General features: G+C 34.9%; 1 protein-coding gene and 1 pseudogene across 1 annotated transcript; both read right to left on the bottom strand.

Annotated features, from left to right (window-relative positions):
- LOC128174366 (uncharacterized) overlaps positions 1 to 7,438 on the bottom strand; it is a 49,525-nt pseudogene extending 42,087 nt beyond the window's left edge.
- Positions 7,439 to 8,528: 1,090 nt separating this feature from the next.
- LOC128174365 (uncharacterized) lies at positions 8,529 to 21,235 on the bottom strand. The gene is made up of 3 exons (XM_052839933.1): positions 21,217 to 21,235; positions 20,441 to 20,674; positions 8,529 to 8,836 (listed from the first exon to the last, which is right to left on the bottom strand). Exons 1-3 carry the CDS (start codon positions 21,233 to 21,235, stop codon positions 8,529 to 8,531), a joined length of 561 nt encoding a protein of 186 aa, XP_052695893.1.
- Between the last annotated feature and the right edge of the window lie 1,105 nt (positions 21,236 to 22,340).

Here is a 22,340-nt window from a genome sequence, read left to right as displayed (position 1 = left end):
ATGACCGGAATTTACGCCAAACAAAACAAAAATGTTTAAACACATCTACTATGATAGGTTAATCATCCCTCAAAGTTTGGATGTTCAAGTCTTTATCGTCTCAGAGCTCTCGAAGAGTCAAGGTATTTTAGCTCGGGACAGGAAACGGACAAACGGAAGTGCTAACTGAAAATGAAGGTCAGTATTTGTTTAACATTATACAACAAGACTTTACTGTTTATCAATTAATCAAAAATTGTTAAAGAACAACAGTTTAACTTATAAATAAGTTCGTTTGTTTGAACTCTTCCGGTGTAGACCGGAAGTCACGGTCCACAAAAGAAAAGAAATTAAAAACTTGTTCAGTCAAATGTCTATCAGCCATGAAAGTTTCGTTTCGTAATCATTAGGGTCTTCCGTTTCAAACGGAAGACCTTATAGTGATTGTAAGGTTTTTTATTATTATTTTTCCCCCTTTTTTTTGTCCACAAGATTTCTCGGAGATGGCTGGATAGATATTTTTGAAATTTTCTGGAATGAAAGACGATGACAATATCTCTAGGCGTTTTTTTTTTCATTTTTTCAAAATTCATTTCCGGTCTTCCGTTTCCTGTCCCGCGTTGAAAAAGCTTGTCACCTCGAGATCTCAGAAACGGTAAAGTTTTTAACACCAAAACTTTGTGAGATGATAGACCTATAGATGTAGATGTGTTTAAACTATTTTGTTTTGTTCGTCTTAACTTCCGGTCGTCACCGGAAGCACTTCAAAAATAAATATTGTTCGCATTAACTTTCTTTTCCATAGAATAAACATAAAACTATAATTCTATACATAAGTTATCTATGCGATGTTATATCAGCAAAAAAATTATATTTCCGGTGAGATATCTCAGTTAATTCAGGTAGCTTTTTTAAAACACATTTTGTACCCGCAAGATCTCAGAAACTATAAATGATCAAATCATGAAACTTTCATGAATGATAGACCTTTGATTGAAGATGTGTTTAACCGGTTTCATTTGGTCTTCCGTCACTTCTGGTCCACACAGGAAGAGTAAAAAAAATCAAGCTTTTTATCAGTTTAACTGTTTTCCTTAGATATTTTAAGTATTTTTAATTATCAATTATGTACAAAAGGCAAATATACAAGAAATATTTAATACAATTTACACTGAGCACTTCCGTTTGTCCGTTTCCTGTCCCGAGACAAAAAACCTTATTTCGACGAGATCTTAAAAACGGTAACAATTTGAACAACCAAACATTGTAGGAAGATAGATCTATGTATGTACATGGGTTCACATTAGTTTGTTTTATCCGGCGTAACGTCCGGTCGTCACAGGAAGTACACCCAATTTTGATTTTTTTTAAATATTTGGTTAATTAGCATGGAAGTAACATTTAAGCTATGAAAATACAAAAGGTCATATACACATTATAAATAAACAATAAAAAGTTACAATTCCGGTGGGATATCTCAAATATCTCAGGTAGCCTTCCTTTTAAAAAAACAAAGTACCCACAAGATCTCAGAAACTGTGAGAGATCAAGAAACAAAATTTATATGTATAATTAACATTTGATTGAACATGTGTTTAACGGGTTTCATTTGGTCGTACGTCATTTTCGGTTTTCACTTGAAGCGTTCAAGGAATAGAAGGTTTTTTTTAACTTAGTTTTCTTTTAATATTGTTTTATTATTTTTTAATGTTTTAATATTGTTTTAATCTAAACGTACCGTAGGTAAATGTACTAAAACATCTTCTTTTAATTTCATAAATCACTTCCGTTTGTTCGTTTCCGGTACCGAGATTAAAAACTTTTTTTCAAAGAGATATTATAACTTACAAAAACTTGAACATCAAAACTTCGAGGAAAGACAAAACAATGTATGCTCTAAATGATCCGGCGTAACTTCCGGTCGTCACAGAAAGTACTCAAAAATTGACATTTTGTCTTTTTGTTTTTTTTTTATATCTTTTGAATTCCTTTACAGGATATGTTATATCCATTTTCTGTTTACAAGAGAAATGGACTTTTTGTACAGATTAATACATGAGGAACGGAAGACCTTTTTGTTGCTATAGCAACAAGAGTCCAGTTAGTAGTTTTTTTGATCTCGCAGGAACATGATTTATTATTAAAAAGCTAACTGGGATATCTTAATGGAATAATTGTATTGTTGATTTAACATCGCACAGATGACATTTGTATTGATTTATACTTAAATATTAATTCTCTGGAAAATTAAATAAATCAGTATAAAAACTATTTTTTTAAGTACTTCCGGTGACGACCGGAAGTAACGACGAACAAAACAAAATAGTTTAAACACATTTACAACTATATATCTATCATCCCACAAAGTTTGGACGTCCATGTACTTGCCGATTCTGAGATCTCGAGGGAACAAGGTTTTTTGACGCGGGACAGGAAACGAACGACTGGAAATGAATTTTGAAAAAAATGAAATAAAACGCTTCGAGATATTATCCTTCTCTATCATCCCTGAAAATTTCAGAGAAATCTATTCAGCCATCTCTGAACAATTCTGCCGACAAAAAAGGGGGGAAAATAAGAAAGAAAGGAAGAAAGAAATAAAAAAAAAACCCATTACAATCACTATAAGGTTCCAACGGAAGACCTTAATAAAAAGAAACATTACAATCACATAAAAACCTTACAATCGCTATGAGGTCTTCCGTTGGAAACGGAAGACCTTAATAACTAATATACTTATTGTTTACGAACAATTAGAGGTCTTTCGATCTCATTTTTTTTATGTTTTGTTGCAATATAATTAATAAAACATTTATATCCGTAACTTTGACTTTTTACCTATATGTCACATTGACTGGTAAAGGCCAACATTTAGTTTGAAGAGGTTTGATGACCCTACGATTTACGAAGGTCAATCAAAAAATACGAAGACTTTTTTCATAGCCATGTTACTTTACGTCATATCAACACAAAATTTGGTAGGCCTAATTAAGCAATAGTTTCAAACAATTTGCAAGAAAAAAAGTTTATATCTGTCTTTATTTCTTACAATTATTTACAATCTAATCCTGCAAAAATGGGGTCACGGCGCACAATCAAAATTCGTGTTAGGTCAATAATGAACCATATAATGTTGAAACTAATATCTCCAAGACTGGGCTAAAAACCAAGTAATTTTGAAACCTCAAACTAAGTAAAGTCATGGTATTCTATGTACCAAATAATGACGGGTAATATTGTTTTGTTGAACAGATATTAGTCACTAAAGACACTAAAGACATAAAGTCCTCTTTAGAATTGACTGAAAACCTTGACGTCGCCGGACGTCACAGCGCAACGAATATATATGTGTATAACTGAAATACATTTTGTGTGCGTGTGTGTGTGTGTGGGGGGGGTGGTGGTAGGTAATTGTATTTTGAATATCAAACAGTCCGAAAGAGAATAGATTATCCGTAAATATTTGGTTAAATAATAAGTAACGTCAACCGACGTTCAAAGTTTTCCTTACTTTAAACTAAGGGATTAAACAATGAAAACTTCGAAGAACTAACTTATGATTCTCGAACAAATGTGTGCAAATAAGATGTTAAGTGGTACAGTGCCATTCAATAGTGTAAGGTGCAGGGCAAAAGAGACTAAGCGTGATATAAAGATGGGCTTTATCAATATAAACTGTGCATGTTTAATCTTAACGTCATGTTTTGAACGTTAACGTGCGCCGTGTTGACAAAACGTGGTGTTTTTAAAAAGGGGTAACAACAATACCGTTTCATCAAATGGAGTAAAACTTCGCATATCAGCAAGTTAAGTGTTGGTGAACAGATTAATCTGTTAGGTTTGACGTTCATTGAAAATATACTAGCGGAAAAAAGAAACTGTGCATTATTTAATATATGAAACAAACATTTAAAAATTACAACGAACATATTTTATTTTTTGTAAAACTGTTTAGACATGTATTCGTAACAACATCTCATAACATATTAATGTCAACGCCGAATAACGTCAATTTCAGCACACTCGAAAGTCACTGTTATTTGCAATTGAATTAACAAAATTAATAATGCGTGTGTCTACCATTAGCGTTCACGCTTGCTTCACAGCGACGCCTCATTGATGCCACTAAAGTGTGTTCAGAAATGCTTGAGGGATGTTGTTCTAGATGTTGGTTAAAGCCTGGCCTTAAATCAGCCAATGTCACTGGCTGATCTGGTAAACGGCGTAAACGTCTTTTCATTTCATCCCAGACGTGCTCGATCGGCGACAAATCGGGGGAAACAGCTGGCCAAGGCAAGACATCGACATTCTGTTGAACAAACAAGTCCCTGACTACACGTGCAACGTGTGGCCTTGCGTTGTCTTGCTGCAGAGTGATGTGATTTTGATGTCTCTGTATGAAGGGTATCATATGACGCTGAATAATTTCATCTCGATAGCGTACGCCGGTAAGATTTCCATTGACAATTTGTAATGGGGTCCTTCCACTTGCTGATATTCCACCCCACACCATAACGATACCTCCACCAAATTGTCGACGTTGCACAACATAAGCGTCCTGGTAACGCCCCCAAACGCGATGATACACCCTACAACGGCCGTCACTGCTATCCAAATGAAATCTGGATTCAGTAATGGACAGAATCGCACAGACGATTATGCACAGTTCTTGGAGTAACTGGTTGAAGCCCTGGAATGCTACGGGCAGTCAAACTTGCTGTTTGGAAACAATTTCTCAGATGCACAAGTCTAATGTGACTGTCCTGTTGACGTGACGTCACACGAGGTCGCCCAGAGCGCGGTCAATCCCGAGTGTTGCCAGATTGTAAAACGTCTCCATAATGACTGGATGGTGTTCCGATGTACTCCAACGTTTCTTGCTACAGTATTTTGTGCATTCCAGCTTGCAGCATCCCAACAGCACGATTACGTTGGTTTATGTTGAGTCGTGGCATGATACATGTATAGGTGTACATTTTGTTGAAACTTAAGTGATTTCCTTAACAAAAAAAAGTTTAACCAAGTTCTTTACAGTTCTTATTCCAAACAGCATTGGCCCGTAAATCTCGTGCGTACAAATTCTTCAATAAACAACAGGTCCTCACGAACCATGAAACACACCGTGCACCCGGACGGTTACTATCCGATATTGTCAAAAACATTACCATTATCGATTGTTTAAATTTTATAAATACAAACAATAGATATTGAAAAATTATACTAAATTTTATAATGCACAGCTTCTTTTTTCCGCTAGTATATATGATAGACAGCCCCATTGTCTTCGTATTTCTTGATTGAAAAGTGGTAAGTGTTTTTAACAAACTTAAGAAACTTTCATGGGCGATAACTGCTAAAAGAGGTACTTAGGCCTTTTCGGTTTTTTTAAACTAGTACTAATACATATGTAACAGTTTCAAGTCTCTATCTCTAACGGTTTATGAGAATTAGCGATAACAGGCTTTTTGTACAGATAACAGGTTTATGAGAATTAGCGATAACAGGCTTTTTGTACAGATAACAGGCTTTTTGTTCAATAGGGGCAATAACTCTCAAGAAGTCCTACAGATGTACTACATCCCTGAAAAGTTTTTCTGTACCATCCTTCACAAAAGAGATCTAAAAGCTCATTAACAGATTTTCAAATGACCTTGACCTTTATGTCATTTTGTTCGGCCAAGGTAGACGCTTCAATTCAAAGTGGTCCAAAGTCTCTCTACCAAATAATAAAAAAGTTGAAAGTGATTTTATAGAAATTGAAATACTTTCAGGGGCAATAACTACCAAAATGGGGCCTCAGATCCTTTAGGTATGAATAGAATGAAGAACCCTCTAAGTGTACTGAAGACATTGGTAAAAGTTTCAAGTGTCTATCTCTTTTGGTTTCAGAAGAGTAGCGATAACATGCTTTAAGTACACAAGGGCAATAACTTTGTAAGTTCCGGGAGTTATCAAGGAAAGGGACATTTGGTACCATAACTTTAAATGCTCAATAACGTTAATAAAAATTGTTTCAATATCTCTAGAAATAAAAAAGCTGTCCCTGGAAAAAAAAGAGAAGAAAAAACATAATAAAAACATAAGAAATACGAAAGGTCTCTCACCTGAAATGTGGAAAGACCTAATAAAAAGTATTATTAGCAAATATGTTTAATGATAACCATTTAAAGTATTTTTCATCATGGTCATCACAAAGTCCTATATTTTTCATTATTGGCTTAAACATTCTCATAATTTTAAAATCGATCACATGCACGACTGTAATTGTCCCACCATCGCAAGAACCATTTTGTTAGGTCAATAATTTAGGACGTTTGTACAATGTAAAAAGGGTGAAACATGCAGTGTACATCTATAGTGTGTCTAAAAGAAATATTCTCTATTTAAATTTTTAATTGTCCACATTTCAAAACACTTAGTTCTATCGAAAGTAAAATAAACATGCAATTCAGTTTATTGATGTTCACGTGTTATTTAGATAAATGAGATTAAAAAGGATAGACAAGTTAAGGAAAGAAAAACATATTTAGAAAAGAAGTGGAACTTTTTTCTTCAAAATGCAAGATATGACAATACACATTTTTCGTAGTTTTTTTTTAAAGAAATTGATACATCAAACGTCAACATGGTTATTCAAAGAAAAAAAAATAACACAACTAATTACTCTCTTTGCATAAACGTCCAAAAAAGCCGGCTCTACATCCAGTGAGGCAGGTTCCATACACAGGAGAACAATGAGCTGGATCCTTACAATGACCACAAGTCTCATTACAGTTATATCCATAATGACTCGTGTCACATTCTGAAAAACAAGTATTCCTTTTAAAGGAATGATCGGCATGTTATATCATTGGTCAGCTATGTTAATGTAATGCGAAAGCATTACGGTACATGCATTTAACGTGATAAATAAGATATACAGAACTAATTCGTTTATTTTCGAAATTGCAATCCATGTAGAAGCTTTACTCTTAGTAGGCGAATTATACTTCCAATTGATATTTAGAGTTTTGCCCATTTTTTGACAAATAAGATATGTTTAGAATGCCTAAAGTTTCTCCAAAAGCGGATTTAAATGAGCTCCTGATCTCCTGAACCCGAAAATAAAAAAATTAGAATATTAAAAAATAAATTAGTTTTCTCGACAATATGTCAACAAGACGCTACAAAAGTGTAAACTTGATCTGTAGTTTGAAATTTTGAAGCTGTTCAGGAAATGTTATATTATTCCGCAAACGCATAAAGAACAAGAGGCCCAAGGGTCACATCACTCACCTGTGAAAGAAATTGATATATTTTCAAATGTCAACATGGTTATTTTAACAAAAAACCTACTCACCTTCTTTGCATAAACTTCCAAAATATCCTGTTCTACATCCAGTGAGGCAAGTTCCATACACAGGAGAACAATGAGCTGGATCCAAACAGTGCCCACAGGTCTCGTTACACAGGTATCCATAATGACTAATGTCACATTCTGGAAAAAAAAGAGAATCCTTTGAGTTCACTAAAAGTTTTTAAAATGAATTACCCATTAAAAGCAAAATATACACATTTATAGCATTGCAGAACAATAAATTTATCGACCAAATAAGATATCATATTAGATTAAAAAAAACGTATTCATTTAGGCACTGATGATGCTGATTCATTAACCTAAAACTTGTTTGTGAGTAAATGTCTTTTAAACACATGCGATCAGTTCAAAAACAGTGTTATTGTTTCCATTAATCTTAAATGAATTATCAAATTTGTTCTGTTCTATTGAAAATAAATGTAGGATTTTCTCATGATCAAATATACATTTACAATAAACAATTTACTTATATGCCTACATACACCGACTTCAGATTTACAAAAAGAAAACATTAAAAAAACAACCAAACAAACAAACAATACAAAAGAACAAAACACCCACCTTCTTTACACAGTGGCCCAATATATCCGGCTGCACATCCTGTAAGACAGGTTCCACTGACAGTAGAGCACTGTATCGGATCCTTACAATGACCACATGTATCATTACAGTTGTATCCATAATGACCAATGTCACATTCTGTGAGAAAAATGATGGTACTTAAAAATATATATATATATATTTGAAAATATAACCTTATAGATATATTTACGTTTTGTTTGTTTTTATTTTATTTGAGTTTTTTTCACTTTTCAATCAACTACATGATCATGATATAGATAACGCACAATGAACATTGATAAAAACGTTATTTACTAGTTTTGCATAGATGACCATGGAATCCAGGCTGACATTCCGGACATGTACACGTCATTTTATCTGACACAGCACACTGATCTAAGTGGGATTGTTGGATTTGACATCCTTTGAAAAATTTAAACATGGGTATCATGATTTATAACTCCTGTTGCAACTTGAAAAATATTACAAAATTTACATTTTGATTGAGTAACTGTTTACATATTAAACTCATCATTTAATATCTTATTCTATCGCTTTGTCATTATGATTGATTCAATACATTGCATGGATAAAATTAAAATTTATAACTTGGAAATATTTATCTATACATTTAAGTGCAATCATTGTATTGATAAGAGAATGGTTTACGTGAATGGTCCTTACCATACACCTCGACTTCACATAAATCATTTTCGGCATTTTTGTTATAATCGCTAGGATATGTAACCCCTTTTAGTCTCTCGTTGTAGTAGATGACATGTTGTCCTTGTACCGGACACGTAGTATTAAATACTGCAGGTATGGTGCTTTTATTGAAATGATCATCCTTAAAACACAATGTCCCTTGTAATCTGTTTGTTGTATTGGACACATACAACGAAAATCCAAGAAAACTGGACGTTGCGTCGTTTCTGTAATCTTTAAAGAAGCAATCCATCAAGCAATTAATCAAGCAATTAAAGCTTATGTTTGCATTGGAAATTTGTGACGTTAAATTTTCTATGAATACGCTTTGACTACAAATACAAACGTCTTCACGTGTTTTGAGTATATTTATTTTGTAAGACTAAATGAAATTTTCAATCTTACATAACCAATTTGATATGTACTTTTGAAAAAAAAAAGTCTTTATATCTATATATAGAAGTATATATCTTCTCCTTACAATAAAAGAAAAAGATTTTTCTTCACAAACTTTCTGGCACTATATTTTTGTCGCAGAAGCTAACTAAATAACATGTTAATATGGCTGATATGTGTATGTTTCATACTAAGGGCGCAAATGATGGCTTTATAGCGGCAATACACAATATTTAATACAAACATATATCAGTATGAAACAAGAGGCCAATATGTTTATACGTTTTCATGGTTAATCTAAAACAACATGGCCAATAAACAAGTTTCATTAAAACAACCTTCCTATCCTACATGTCCATGGGCAGACTGAAACTGTGGGTATTTAGACAAAAACAAATATACAGGTTAATAAAAGCCATCATAGTTTACTCAATTCTCCTGTTCCAGCTTTTGAATATTCAACCTTAATTGAAGGAGTACCGGATATTTTAATGTTCAATGTATTTTAATTTTGAATATCGTATGTCGTACGGTTTTTTCCCATCGCAATGATACTGTATCTTCGGTATGATTTAAGATCGTATAGAACACCGAAAATTCAGTGTCGATGTAAGTATATACATCATATTTGAAATATAAAGATACTCAAAAAACACATTAAACGATTTCACTAACTGCGTACGTTACGCTGATATGCCAGCAAAACCATATAAGAAAAATAAGTAAAAAATTTAAAGCTAATTTACTCATTTAATCATGTTAATATTTCACAATTCGTATACATTTGATTTTTTCCCGTTTTGTACTCAACTAAAGCCAATTGAATACAATGCCTTTTTTGATATACATTCCCAAGAATATTAATAAGACAGCCACATGTTGATAATTATTCATTAGATATGAATAAATGATACAAGGTAAATCGTTTCTGGCCAGTCTATACCCTTTTAAAGCAATAAACGTTATATGATATTTTCCGTTCGGTTCCGCGTTTAAGCAACACCCATTAGGAGACATGCAATTTAAAATTTTAATAGACGGCATTATTGTCTTTTTTTATATGCAGTCAGTTTTATTCAGTATCAGCTAAAGTGAAGAACATTAAATACATTATCGTTATAGGTGTTAGGGAGTAGAAAAATAATTTTTAAACATTGTATGCATTAACACTATAATACCATTTTGGCCCCTCCCTAGAGTCGAAACCCATACTCCAGGGTATATGAAATTCAAAATTTTAGAGGATTTTCTAGTAAAAGATAATTAATGATGTCAGTTTTTATAACAGATGTTCGAAAGTAGAGAAGATTTTTAAACATTATATGCATTAACACTATATGGCAATTTTGCCCTTCCTCCTTAGGTCCTAACCCCTGACCCAGGGGCCAAATTTTCACAAGAATAGAATTCCAGGGTCCCCCGCCGGTCAAGCAGTATACTAGTATCGAGTCTATCGACCAAGGCTGATTTAGGAACTTGACCAAGGTATTAGTGGTATAAACATTTGGTACAAATTTAATGAAAATCCGTCAAAATTTGTAGGCATGAGCGCGCTTACAAGGTCAATTTTTGGGAAAAAATGGAGTCATTATTGTGGCCAAAGTCCCATAACTCCAACAAAAAGTATCGACCAATGCTGATTTTCGAACTTGACCAAGGTAATAGTGGTATAAACATTTGGTATAAATTTAATGAAAATCCGTCAAAATTTGTAGGCATGAGAGCGCTTACAAAATAGTGTGACGGACGGACGCACGACACACGGACGCACGGACCCACGGACATACGGACCCACGGACGGACGGACGCCCGGCATTTCTATGTCCCCGCTCCGCGTTGCGGCGGGGGACAAAAATATAGGTAGAGGAGTTCGTGGATATTATAACCATGCATTCAGTTTTTCCCCACAAAGATGGGTGAAAAGAACATTTCTAAGATTTAATTCATGTTTGTTAGATAATGTATTTAGTGCCACCCTGTATATTGTGCACAAGTAGTGCTTACGTCATTAGTTGTTGAGTTTTGAATAAACACATAAAACCTAACATGGTGTCAGAAGCTGGCGTATTCGAAGCCACAATTTCCACAAACAGAAGCAAGACAACACCAATCGAGTGATTATTTCGTCGAAAGAGCTTCATATCTACCTCAGGCTCAAGTGGTAACGTTGCATATTTACCCAACGACACTGAAATTTCGCTTTAAAGTTTGTCACGCTGGTGAGCACGTTTTCTACGGCGGCCATTTGCAATCAGATTTGAACTTATTTATTTATCAGAAAAGTCTGAGAGTTTGACAACATTTTATGTTAGTGTGCATCAGACATACAATATCAACTGCATAATAGTGTATTGATAGCAGTATTTGCATTTTTATACCGAACGATCGATTCTGGGAAAAAACTACGGTGTGCAGTTGGTGACATTTCAAAATGTCTGTAGTGCGAAGTGAATTACCGATTCCTTTACCTATGAATGTGAAGGGAGACCTCAAAGGGAACTGGAAATTCTTTAAATCACAATGGATGAATTATGAAATAGCCACAGGCCTGGACAAGAAACATGATGCAATCAGGATAGCAACATTATTAACGGTCATTGGCAAAGATTGTTATCATATTTATGAGAACTTAAACCTCACGGAAGAAGAGAGACAGGATATAGCAGCAGTTATAGAAGCACTTCAAAAACACTTTAAATGTTATCTATGAAAGATATATCTTCAATACAAGTGATCAACTGCCCAATGAAACACTAAATGACTACATCTGCAGGCTGAGAGAACTCGCGAAGTCGTGCGAATTTCGAAACATGACTGATGATATGATACGTGATCGTCTAGTGTTAGGGACCAAAGACACAGCATCAAGAGGCAGAATGTTAAGAGAAGCCGACTTAACACTGGACAAAGCTATAACAATGTGTTTGACAAGCGAAAGAACTTCATCACAGCTGCAGAAGTTAGAACACAACACCAGTCATACAGCCAATTCAGAACAAGCAGAAGTGAAATACGTCAGTTCAAAAGGAGACAAAGCCTATAAACCCAGAGGAAAACATCCATTCAAAGGTCAAGGGAAGAAACAGCAGAAGACTGTACAGCCAAAGAACAGTGCAATGGTTATTAAGTGCAAGTACTGTGGAGGCACACATCCACGAGACAGAGACAAATGCCCAGCTTTCGGACATACATGCTGGAAATGTAAGAAGAAGAATCACTTTCCAAAAGTTTGTAAACAGACTACTGTGAACAGTATCCAAGATGAAGACACAAGTGACTCAGACTCTGATTCTCTATATGCTGTGAATTCTTCGTCTGGAAAACAGTGGTTCGTAAAAATCCACATGAGTGCTAGTGGAAACAGTTCTAATGTTACCTGTCAATTGGATAGTGGGTCTACCTGCAACGTAATAAACTTTAGGCAGTACGCTCAAATCATGCAAACAGGCGACCCCCCACTGAAACCTACCGAGAAGACACTAAAGCTCTACGGAGGGAAATCGAAACTCATTCCACTTGGCATTGCAACCTTGAAATGCCGGGTGATCCAGTCTGGAAAAACAGAAAATCTTGACTTTTATGTAGTCGAGATGGACCAGACACCTATCCATTCGGCAGAAGCTTGTGAAAAACTTGGATTACTGACTGTCAATGTAGTTCACAAGCTGACAGCTACGTCATCACAATTTAAGCCAATGTCCAAGGAACAAATTCTTGATGAGTTCAAGGATGTATTTGAAGGACTTGGTGAGTTTGAAGGCGAGTACCACATTGAACTTGACCCAACAGTGAAGCCAGTACAGAGACAGCCAAGAAGGGTACCACAAGCTCTTAAGGGAGAAATTAAGGAAAAAATTGAATCTCTAGTCAAAAGAGGTGTTCTCAAGAAAGTGTCATCACCCACAGATTGGATTAGTAACATGGTTGCTGTCAAAAAGCCTGGTAAACTGAGACTGTGCATCGACCCCAAAGACTTAAACTCTGCTATTAAAAGACCACATTACCAAATGCCAACTGTAGATGATATTCTACCTAAGATATCAAAGGCCAAAGTGTTCACTGTGATGGATGCAAAAGAAGGTTTCTGGCACGTGAAGCTGGACAAGGAATCCAGTCTACTCACCACATTCTGGACTCCATTTGGAAGATAACGCTGGACACGTTTACCATTTGGACTCTCATCAGCACCAGAGGAGTTCCAACGAAAGCAGCATGAAGTATTAGAGGGCCTTCAACATACAGAGGTCATTATGGATGATATCTTGGTCTATGGATCTGGTGAGACTATGGAAGATGCAATTAGGGATCATGATTTTCACCTACAAGCGCTTCTTCAAAGAGCACGTGAAGTAGGTCTGAAACTCAACAAGGAGAAGTTAAAGCTGCGACTCACTTCTGTCAAGTATATGGGTCAGATACTTACCTCTGAAGGAATGTGCCCTGATCCAGATAAGGTGAAAGCTGTTGTCGAGATGCCACGACCCAAGAATGTTAAAGATGTTCAGAGACTTATTGGACTTGTGACTTACCTATCCAAATACTTACCACACTTATCTGAAACTTGTGAACCTCTACGCAGACTTACCGTTAAATATACCTTATGGCACTGGGAGTCACAACAAGAAAATGCATTTAAAGCAATAAAGCAACTAGTCAGCACCGAACCAGTGTTAAAGTACTATGACGTGAATGAGGAAGTGACTATTCAATGTGATGCATCTGAAGTTGGTTTAGGAGCAACTCTAATGCAGCAAGGGCAACCAGTTGCGTATGCGTCCAGAGCGTTATCTCAGACTGAACAACGCTATGCCCAAATTGAGAAAGAATGTTTGGCAATAGTGTTTGCATGTGAGCATTTCGATCAGTACATCTATGGCAGAGACCTTGTGACAGTCCAGTCTGATCACAAGCCCTTGGAGACAATTTTCAAGAAATCCTTATTAGCAGCTCCAAAACGTCTTCAAAGGATGCTACTTCGTCTCCAGAAGTACAATCTACGAGTAACATACACCAAGGGAAGCGAACTTTACATAGCAGACACTCTGTCAAGAGCCTTTGTGACAGATACTGAATACATTTTCAACGCATTTTCGCAAGAAATCTCACAGATTAATCAAAGTGAACGGATTCCAAAGATCAGCCATGCAAGATTTCAGCAGATCAGAGAGATGACTAACAGTGATCCAGTACTACAAACACTCAAGACTGTCATACTTACCGGCTGGAATGACCGTCAAGAAGATGTCCCAGTAGCAGTCAGAGACTATTGGAACATACGTGATGAGTTATCGGCTCAGGATGGATTGATCTATAAGAGCAACAGAGTCGTGATACCAAAAGTTCTTCGCCCTGAGATGCTCAGTAGAATTCATTCAAGTCACCTTGGAACTGAAGCATGTTTAAGGAAGGCAAGAGATGCAGTTTTTTGGCCTAATATGTCAGCTGAGCTACGCAACTTCATATCAAAGTGCAGCACTTGCAACAAAATGCAGGACCAACAATCAAAGCAGCCTCTTATCACACATGATGTACCAAAAATACCATGGACAAAGTTAGGAGTTGATATCTTCACTTACCAAAATCAAGACTATCTAGTTACTGTGGACTATTTTAGTGATTTCTTTGAGCTAGATATCCTAACAGACACATCAGCAATGACCGTAATAGATTGTCTCAAGCAACAGTTTGCTCGCCATGGGATTCCGGATACCGTTATTTCTGATAATGGACCTCAGTTTAAATCTGCAGACTTTCACACCTTTGCTTGTGATTGGGAATTTGAACATTCTACTTCATCACCGTATCACAGCCAATCTAATGGCAAGGCGGAATCTGCTGTAAAAATTGCGAAGAAATTAGTGAAGAAGTGTATTTCTAGCAAGACTGATATCTGGAAAGCAATTCTAGATTGGCGAAACACTCCTACAAAGGATATGAATTGTAGTCCCGCCAAAAGACTGATGTCTAGGAGGACAAGACATTCCTTACCAACAGCTGCTGCTCTACTTGAACCAAATATCAGCACAAATACCCATGAAAAGATCATGCGTAAGAGACAACTTTCAAAACAGCAGTATGACAAACACACTAAGGACCTTCCAGAACTACAGATTGGACAAAACGTTCGAATGAAGAAACACCCAAATGATAAATACTGGCAGTTTGGAACATGTACCCAGTCTCTCGGGAACAGGTCATACCTCATCGACTTAAATGGAAAGTCATACCGTAGAAACAGAAGAGAGATGCGCCCAACCAAGGAGGCTCATGATGCAGAAAGAACAGATCCTTTACCCTACAAGCCGGAGGATGATCCACTCATGATTACAAATGAACCTCCCCAGTACGAGAGTGTGAAGCAGCCTATTGCTCCAGAACCACAAACCGCATTGGGATCTTCTAGAGAGACTATCACATCTCCCGCAAGTGACAATAATTGTGCAGTGAATGCTTCAACTAAATTGCGTGGCAGCTCAAGAATTGCCAGATTACCATCAAAATTCAAGGACTTCATTATGAATTAAGATACATACAAACAGTATGAACTTTTAATTGAAATGTGCATTTTTTTTTCTTTCGTTTTAAAGAAAGGGGGATGTTAGATAATGTATTTAGTGCCACCCTGTATATTGTGCACAAGTAGTGCTTACGTCATTAGTTGTTGAGTTTTGAATAAACACATAAAACCTAACAATGTTCACTATATGGCTATATTGGCCCTAATCCAGAGCCCTGGTAGAAGGCTTCATGGATACCCTAACCATGCATTTAGTTTTTAATAGATATATATGGGAGTAGAGAATACAATTTTATAAGATTTAAAACATTTTACTATATGGTCATATAGGCCCCATTATAGAGCAAAGCCCTGTCCCAGGGGGGGTGTTGCTAAAACGCGGAACGGAAAACGGAACGGAAAGCGGAACGGAACGGAAAACGGAAAATCTTATCTAATGTTATTTACAATGTACTTGATAGATTTGTTAATCATGCTGAAAATGATATACTGTATGTAATTTTTAATTCTTTTTTTAAGATTAGCAATATTTGATTATTTATTTAAGAATGATTATTTCCTCAAAATTAAAGAGACGGTACAGCTGAAAACACGTGTGAATAACTTCAGATTCACCTATTGTTTTGTTGGGAAATAAGAAATAACGTTGATTGTAACAGTTGAAATAGATGAAAACCCCTTTCACGTACCTAATTAATGTAGTTAAGAGCTTCCGGAAATTTAAGAGTCGTACAAACCGGAACAATCTTATATCGTTTATTTGTACCACTTGGATTTTGATCGACAGTAATTAACACGAGCTGAACATTACAAGATCCTCGCCCGACTACGATCATCATGGTATACGAGGTAAAAAAGACTCTATAAAAGGAACACATCATCACTTTCTCGAAAATCTATTAATGGTTTCCCAATTTCGGTTCATTTTAAAATGAACAGACATAAGTATGTCAAATAACCCCTCAAGGGGCCTCACTAACAATCAAAGTACTGAAGAACTGACGGGAGTTGATTTTGTTTATTTTAAAATCAATGATATATTATTTTGCATGACAAGTACATGTAGTTTTTAATTTGAATTACGCACATTTTTATAACATGAATTTTTGGACTTTTTCGACAAGAATGTCGAGAAACTCCCATATGAATCATGTTAAATAATATTTAAAGATAAAATTAATTCAATCAAACTATGTATCAGTAATAGAAATATTTCTCGAAAATTGTTTGGATCCAAGCAATATTGAACTCTAGCTTCGTTCAACCAAACGCTCGGCTGACACCGTAAATCTCCGACAAGGATCTACGGAGACAGCCGAGCGTCGAGTTGAACGAGACTATATTGAACTCTGGCGTAGGAATACATACGACTACAACAAATATTTAAATTGTTCGTACCATTGAAAAACTGACTATTTTCAAGGTATTTATAAATAAGTTTCCTTGAAAAACAATGCTTTAGCATACATTACATCGAATTTATCAATTATTTTCAAGAACTAAGTCTTGTCAGCAGCAATGATTTGTGCTGAGGTCCAAACACTATTTCACTTTCGGTTTGTCTGAGTAACTGCATAGGAGAGTTGATTAAAATCAACTCCCAAAAATGAATTAAGGTTGTAGTCAACTCCTATGATAAGCACGCAAATTACATGCTTACAAAATAATAATTGTGGTTATCTTAAAAACTTTGAACAATTATTACCTGTGAGAAGTAGAAAAGACATATTTTTATCAACAAACATGTACAGGAGAATCTTCGCAAGCCCTGCACGTGTTTTGTTTACAGTAAATACGCTTGCGTAATAGTATAGTAAGGCTGACCCCATAACACGTCGCGATGTAAATACGTGATAGGTTATACGTAATTATTAATTTTAATGAAATAATTAGATTTATTTCAAGAACTTTGTAATTTTCTAAAAGTTTATACATTCATGAGTAGTACAAAAATACCGAACCCTATCGGAAATTTTTTTCAAGTCGCTTTTTATATAAGATGCGCTGTACTGTCTCTTTAACAGTACATGCATTGACCACTATATTCTGTTCCGATATATCCTCGATTCACATTTTGCTGAATTACTCGATATTTATATATACCTCAGGGTTCAAGCGATTTTCTTTTACAAGCATGAAATATTCTCATTATTCCCTGTTTAGAACATCCTCTCTAGCTCATCAGCTGGTTTCAATACACGTCTAAAAATAAAGAAGTCTACGGGGTATTGCATTCCAACAGACCCAGATGATAACGTTGAAAAATTGTGCAAGGTCTTCATAGTGACTTCCAAAAAGAGAATAGACGTCAACGTTTTCCTTTATAATTCTCCGTAAGAAATCTGTTTTCGATCCTGTGAATTTTTCCGATAAAAAATGATGATGTGTCAATGAAGTTTTGTTGGGTATTTTCTAGTATCATCTATTTCAATTGCATCTTTTACAGGTATGTGTATATTTTTTTTAATCGTCCTACTGTGCTGCATGAATATTTTGGGATCAACAGACTATAATCCCAATTTATAATCACATGAAACACTTTCACTTACAGCGTACGTTACGCTGAAATGCCAGCATTACCATACAAGAAAAAAAAGTAAACAATTTATAGCTAATTTACTCGCTTAATCCTGTTAATATTTCACAATTCGTATATTACATTTGATTTTTTCCGTTTTGTACTCAACTAAAGCTTTGAACACAATGCTATATTTGATAGACATTCATAAAAATATCAATAAGATAGCCACATGTTGATAATCATTCATTAGATTTGAATAAATGATACGAAGTAAATTGTTTCTGGCCAGTCTATACCCTTTAAAAGCGATAAACGTAATATGATATTTTCCGTTTTCCGTTCCGTTCCGCTTTCCGTTCCGTTTTCCGTTCCGCGTTTTAGCAACACCCTCCCAGGGGCAATTAATTTAGTAGAGGGCTTCATGGACATAATACCCATGTATTTAGAGTGTATTCGTTTGTTCAATTGGAGAGCCGCAAGCGTAATCCTAATTTGCTCGTTTGCAGTATGGAGATCTCCGGAAGATCTACATTGTCTACTTTCCCAAAAAAAAGCAGGAAGACAATGGAGATGTGCTGGAGATATTCAGGTACAATTCTGGAGGTAGCAAATGAATACACCTTTAGTTTTTAACAAATTTAAATGGGAGTAGAGAAGAATATTTTATGAGATTTAATACAATTTACTATATGGGCATATTGGCCCCAACCTAGAGCCTGAGCCCCTGACCCAGGACCATGAATTTCTCAATTTTGATAGAAAACTTAATGGACCTAATAACCTTGCGATCAATTTTTTCCTCACATCAATAGAAGTAGAGAAGTGAAGAAGATTTTTGAAAATTTGGCCTTTTCTTGCATATTTGGCCGAACCTGTGGCGCCTTGGGGTTGGTAGAGCTATAAATTTCACAAATTATATTTCTCTTACCATATAGATGCTTTAAACCAATAGTAATAACAGGAGAAGTTAAAAATGTAAAATTGTTAAGCACGAAGGACGTATTTGAAAGTAAAGTAGTTTCCTTAAAATAGAACACACATCAATTTAATATTGACAAGTGACAATTTACTATGTTGTTTTCAAGATGAGGTAAAAAAAATAATTAATGGATGACATAGCATTTATTCTAAATAAAAACACTAGACTTTGACCCGTGCGTGAACTGGTTGACATTGCATATGATACCGGACATTTACGAAATAGATACATCGACACACCGTATTGTTGACATTTACATAACCAAGCTTTAAGCCTACAATAATGCTATTAATTTCACAACACTCTGCTTAGTTAGAATAATCTAAATGTATCGGGACAGGCCTTTACCACAGTTAAAATGCCTCCCATATACCCGTAATGAAGCAAACAACTGCAGAATCGCTCCAAAACGATTTTGGAGAAAATTGATAAAGCTGCATTGAAAATAATTATTCAAAACAAACCATTTTGAGGCTGTTCCGTTCCTTTCATCAAAAAATCTCATTTATATTAATGAAGAATTCAACACTTTTTCACTCACTTCGAATTACACACCATGTTGACATTCGGAACTTTCGGGATTTTTTATATTAAATGCAAACTAAGTAAGAGTTATCTACCGTATTTCCTTTGATGAACAGAACAAATGAAAAAATTTTAATGAAAATTTACACGTATTTTGTGATATTGTGGAAGCATAAACTAAAGAGCCTCCCGTGATTTAACGTGAATGTAATGCGCATGCGCAAGATTTGTAAAGCAAAAAAACAATTCAGATGATTTTCGGATTTTTTAAAAGAAATTTTCGTTGATTATTAATTAGTGGAGCTTGATTGAGAACAGATAAAAACAAATTGGTAATCTCCAAATACCAATGATGTTTAAAATATATAAAACAAGAGACTGTACTCTTCCGATTTCTCGGTACAGCCCAGACATTCAAGTATATTATTTTAATATAGAAGTATAGATGTTCAAGTAAACAACGGGGGTTAAAATACACCTTTATCAACTTACACGTAAGAATTTCATAAGATCTTTTGTGAAAAACGACGAAATCCTAAGTTTGAACTTACGATACTAAATTGAAAAGGGCTATTTTGTCAACAATTATATTGTAACTGCTATATTCTAAAATCAATAGTACTGCCATTACATCTCTTTTGTTTCAGTTTCAAAGAGCTTCTGCAAGTTAATTCTTTTTGTAGTTTCTTATATCAGGTAGCTTTGAATTCAAAAATAATATTTTGAACAATGAACTTGAAACATGTGTTTTTATGGATTTAGTTATTAACAATGTTTACAACTAATATATTGTTAATGAAATTATTTTTTTTTTTAAATCATTTTTCCTGCATTTTCTTAAGTTTTACTGATTAACAGTGAGAAAAATACACAAAAGGACTTTGGATAGATTTATTTTACCCCAATCTGTGTTATCCGTCCTGTAATAAAGTGTGATGTGGTGGATGCTGTAAATACTGCCAAGGTCAACCCACAAGGTGGCAGTTTCTTTTTCAAGGGCTGATACAGCACATTGACCTCCGCTCCAAGCTAGGTTTGATTTAAGACCATCGACTGCATTGCTAGCGTCAAAGGAATCATTATCTTTCCTATATGGGTTTGTTTGGTAAGCAGGTTTGTGAAGGGCGACGTTTTCTGTGAAAAAAAAAAATCAACTATAAAAACGTTTAGATCATTTAAAGTAATACATGTGATCATACTTTAATTCTCGAGCATATATCATTCACACTATAATAGGTTTTCATACATGTACCACATGTAGTTTCAATAGTTGCACACACTCTTCAGGTTAATGATACTGACATTTATTCTGATTTCACGAATAATGAAGATCTGATTCAGAATGAAATGTATGAATTCATTCAAGATAATCATTAAATTAGTTAATAGGATAATGAGTTTAAAGGGACTTGGACACAATTTGAGCTCAAAATTTAAAATTTTATTTTTCCAATGGTAATGTTTAAAATGGTAAATATGGGTACTTTTAGAGCTTTGTCAAAAATTGAAAGTCAAATAATAAGTTATAAGCAAGATACAGAGTTTTAAATTCTTTGTTTTGTTAACATAGCTCGAGCTTTGTGATGGTTTACATTTATTTTTATTGGTATAAGTCTCAATCAAATGTTGCTTTTTCTGTTTATCATATTATCTATGAACACATTGAGTCAATTTACCTTGTTTGCCACGAGTCATTTGATCAAAGAAATGGTTATTCCATACTTTACATTATTTGTAAACAAATATAAGACTCGAGCTTTGTTTACATAACAATGATTTCTCACCTATGGATCTCTTCTATAACTTGGCTTCTAACATTCAAATTTTGGTAAATCATTCAAAATGAGCAAGTAAACCATTTTATACATAAAAAGAATTAGAAAATGTTGATCTCAAAACGTGTCAAATAATATGGGATATTATTTTACGTAATTTACACGTCAATTTTCTGCTACTATATGACTCCCTGGATGAAATTTAAATTTTTAAAACCTTACTGCACATCTATAGGACAGTCCCTATCATATCCCAAGATATGATGTGTCTATCCATTAAATCATAAGAGAAGTTCTAGGATCTATGTTTTTTTTAGTGATAAACGTCAATTTTCTGCTTCTATTTGACCCCCTGGATGAAATTCAAATTTTTAAAACCTTACTGCACATCTATAGGACAGCCTCAATTATATCCGAAGAGATGACGAAGCTACTCCAAAAGTTGTAAAAGGAGTTCTGGGAACCATACTTTTTTTGCAAAAAAAAACGTCATTTCCTGTTGCACACTGATTCCCTTAATAAAAAAAAATTCTGGAACCTGATCACACTTCAATATGACACCCCCAATCATATTCTAGAAGATCATTTGGCTACTGATAAAAAAAAATGACGTTTTGAAACCAGTTTTTTTGTAAAAAAAAAAACACGTCATTTTCAGCCATTAAATGACCCCAGGACAAATTTGAAAATTCCGAAACCTTATTGCGCATATATAGGATACACTAAAACATATTCCAAGAGATGATTTGTCTACTGTTGAAAATGAAGGAGGAGTTCGAGGAAGAAGGTTTTTTGTGAAAAAACGTCATTTTTTACCAATTATTTGACCCCCAGGACTATCAGAGAATTTTTGAAACCTTTTTACAAAACAACATGATACCCCAAATCAAAGTCCAAGAGTTCAGTTTGCTGGTTTATAAGATGTAAGAGCAGTTTGAGAAAATAAAACGTGACAGACGGACAGACGGACGGACGGACGGAACAGGGTAACAACAATATACTCGAACTTTCTTTAGAAAGTGCGG

The sequence above is a fragment of the Crassostrea angulata genome, chromosome 2, assembly GCF_025612915.1.
Source record: "Crassostrea angulata isolate pt1a10 chromosome 2, ASM2561291v2, whole genome shotgun sequence".
Lineage (NCBI taxonomy): Eukaryota > Metazoa > Mollusca > Bivalvia > Ostreida > Ostreidae > Magallana > Magallana angulata.
Note: the sequence above shows the minus strand (reverse complement) of the source record. Positions and strands in the feature narration are given on the sequence as shown.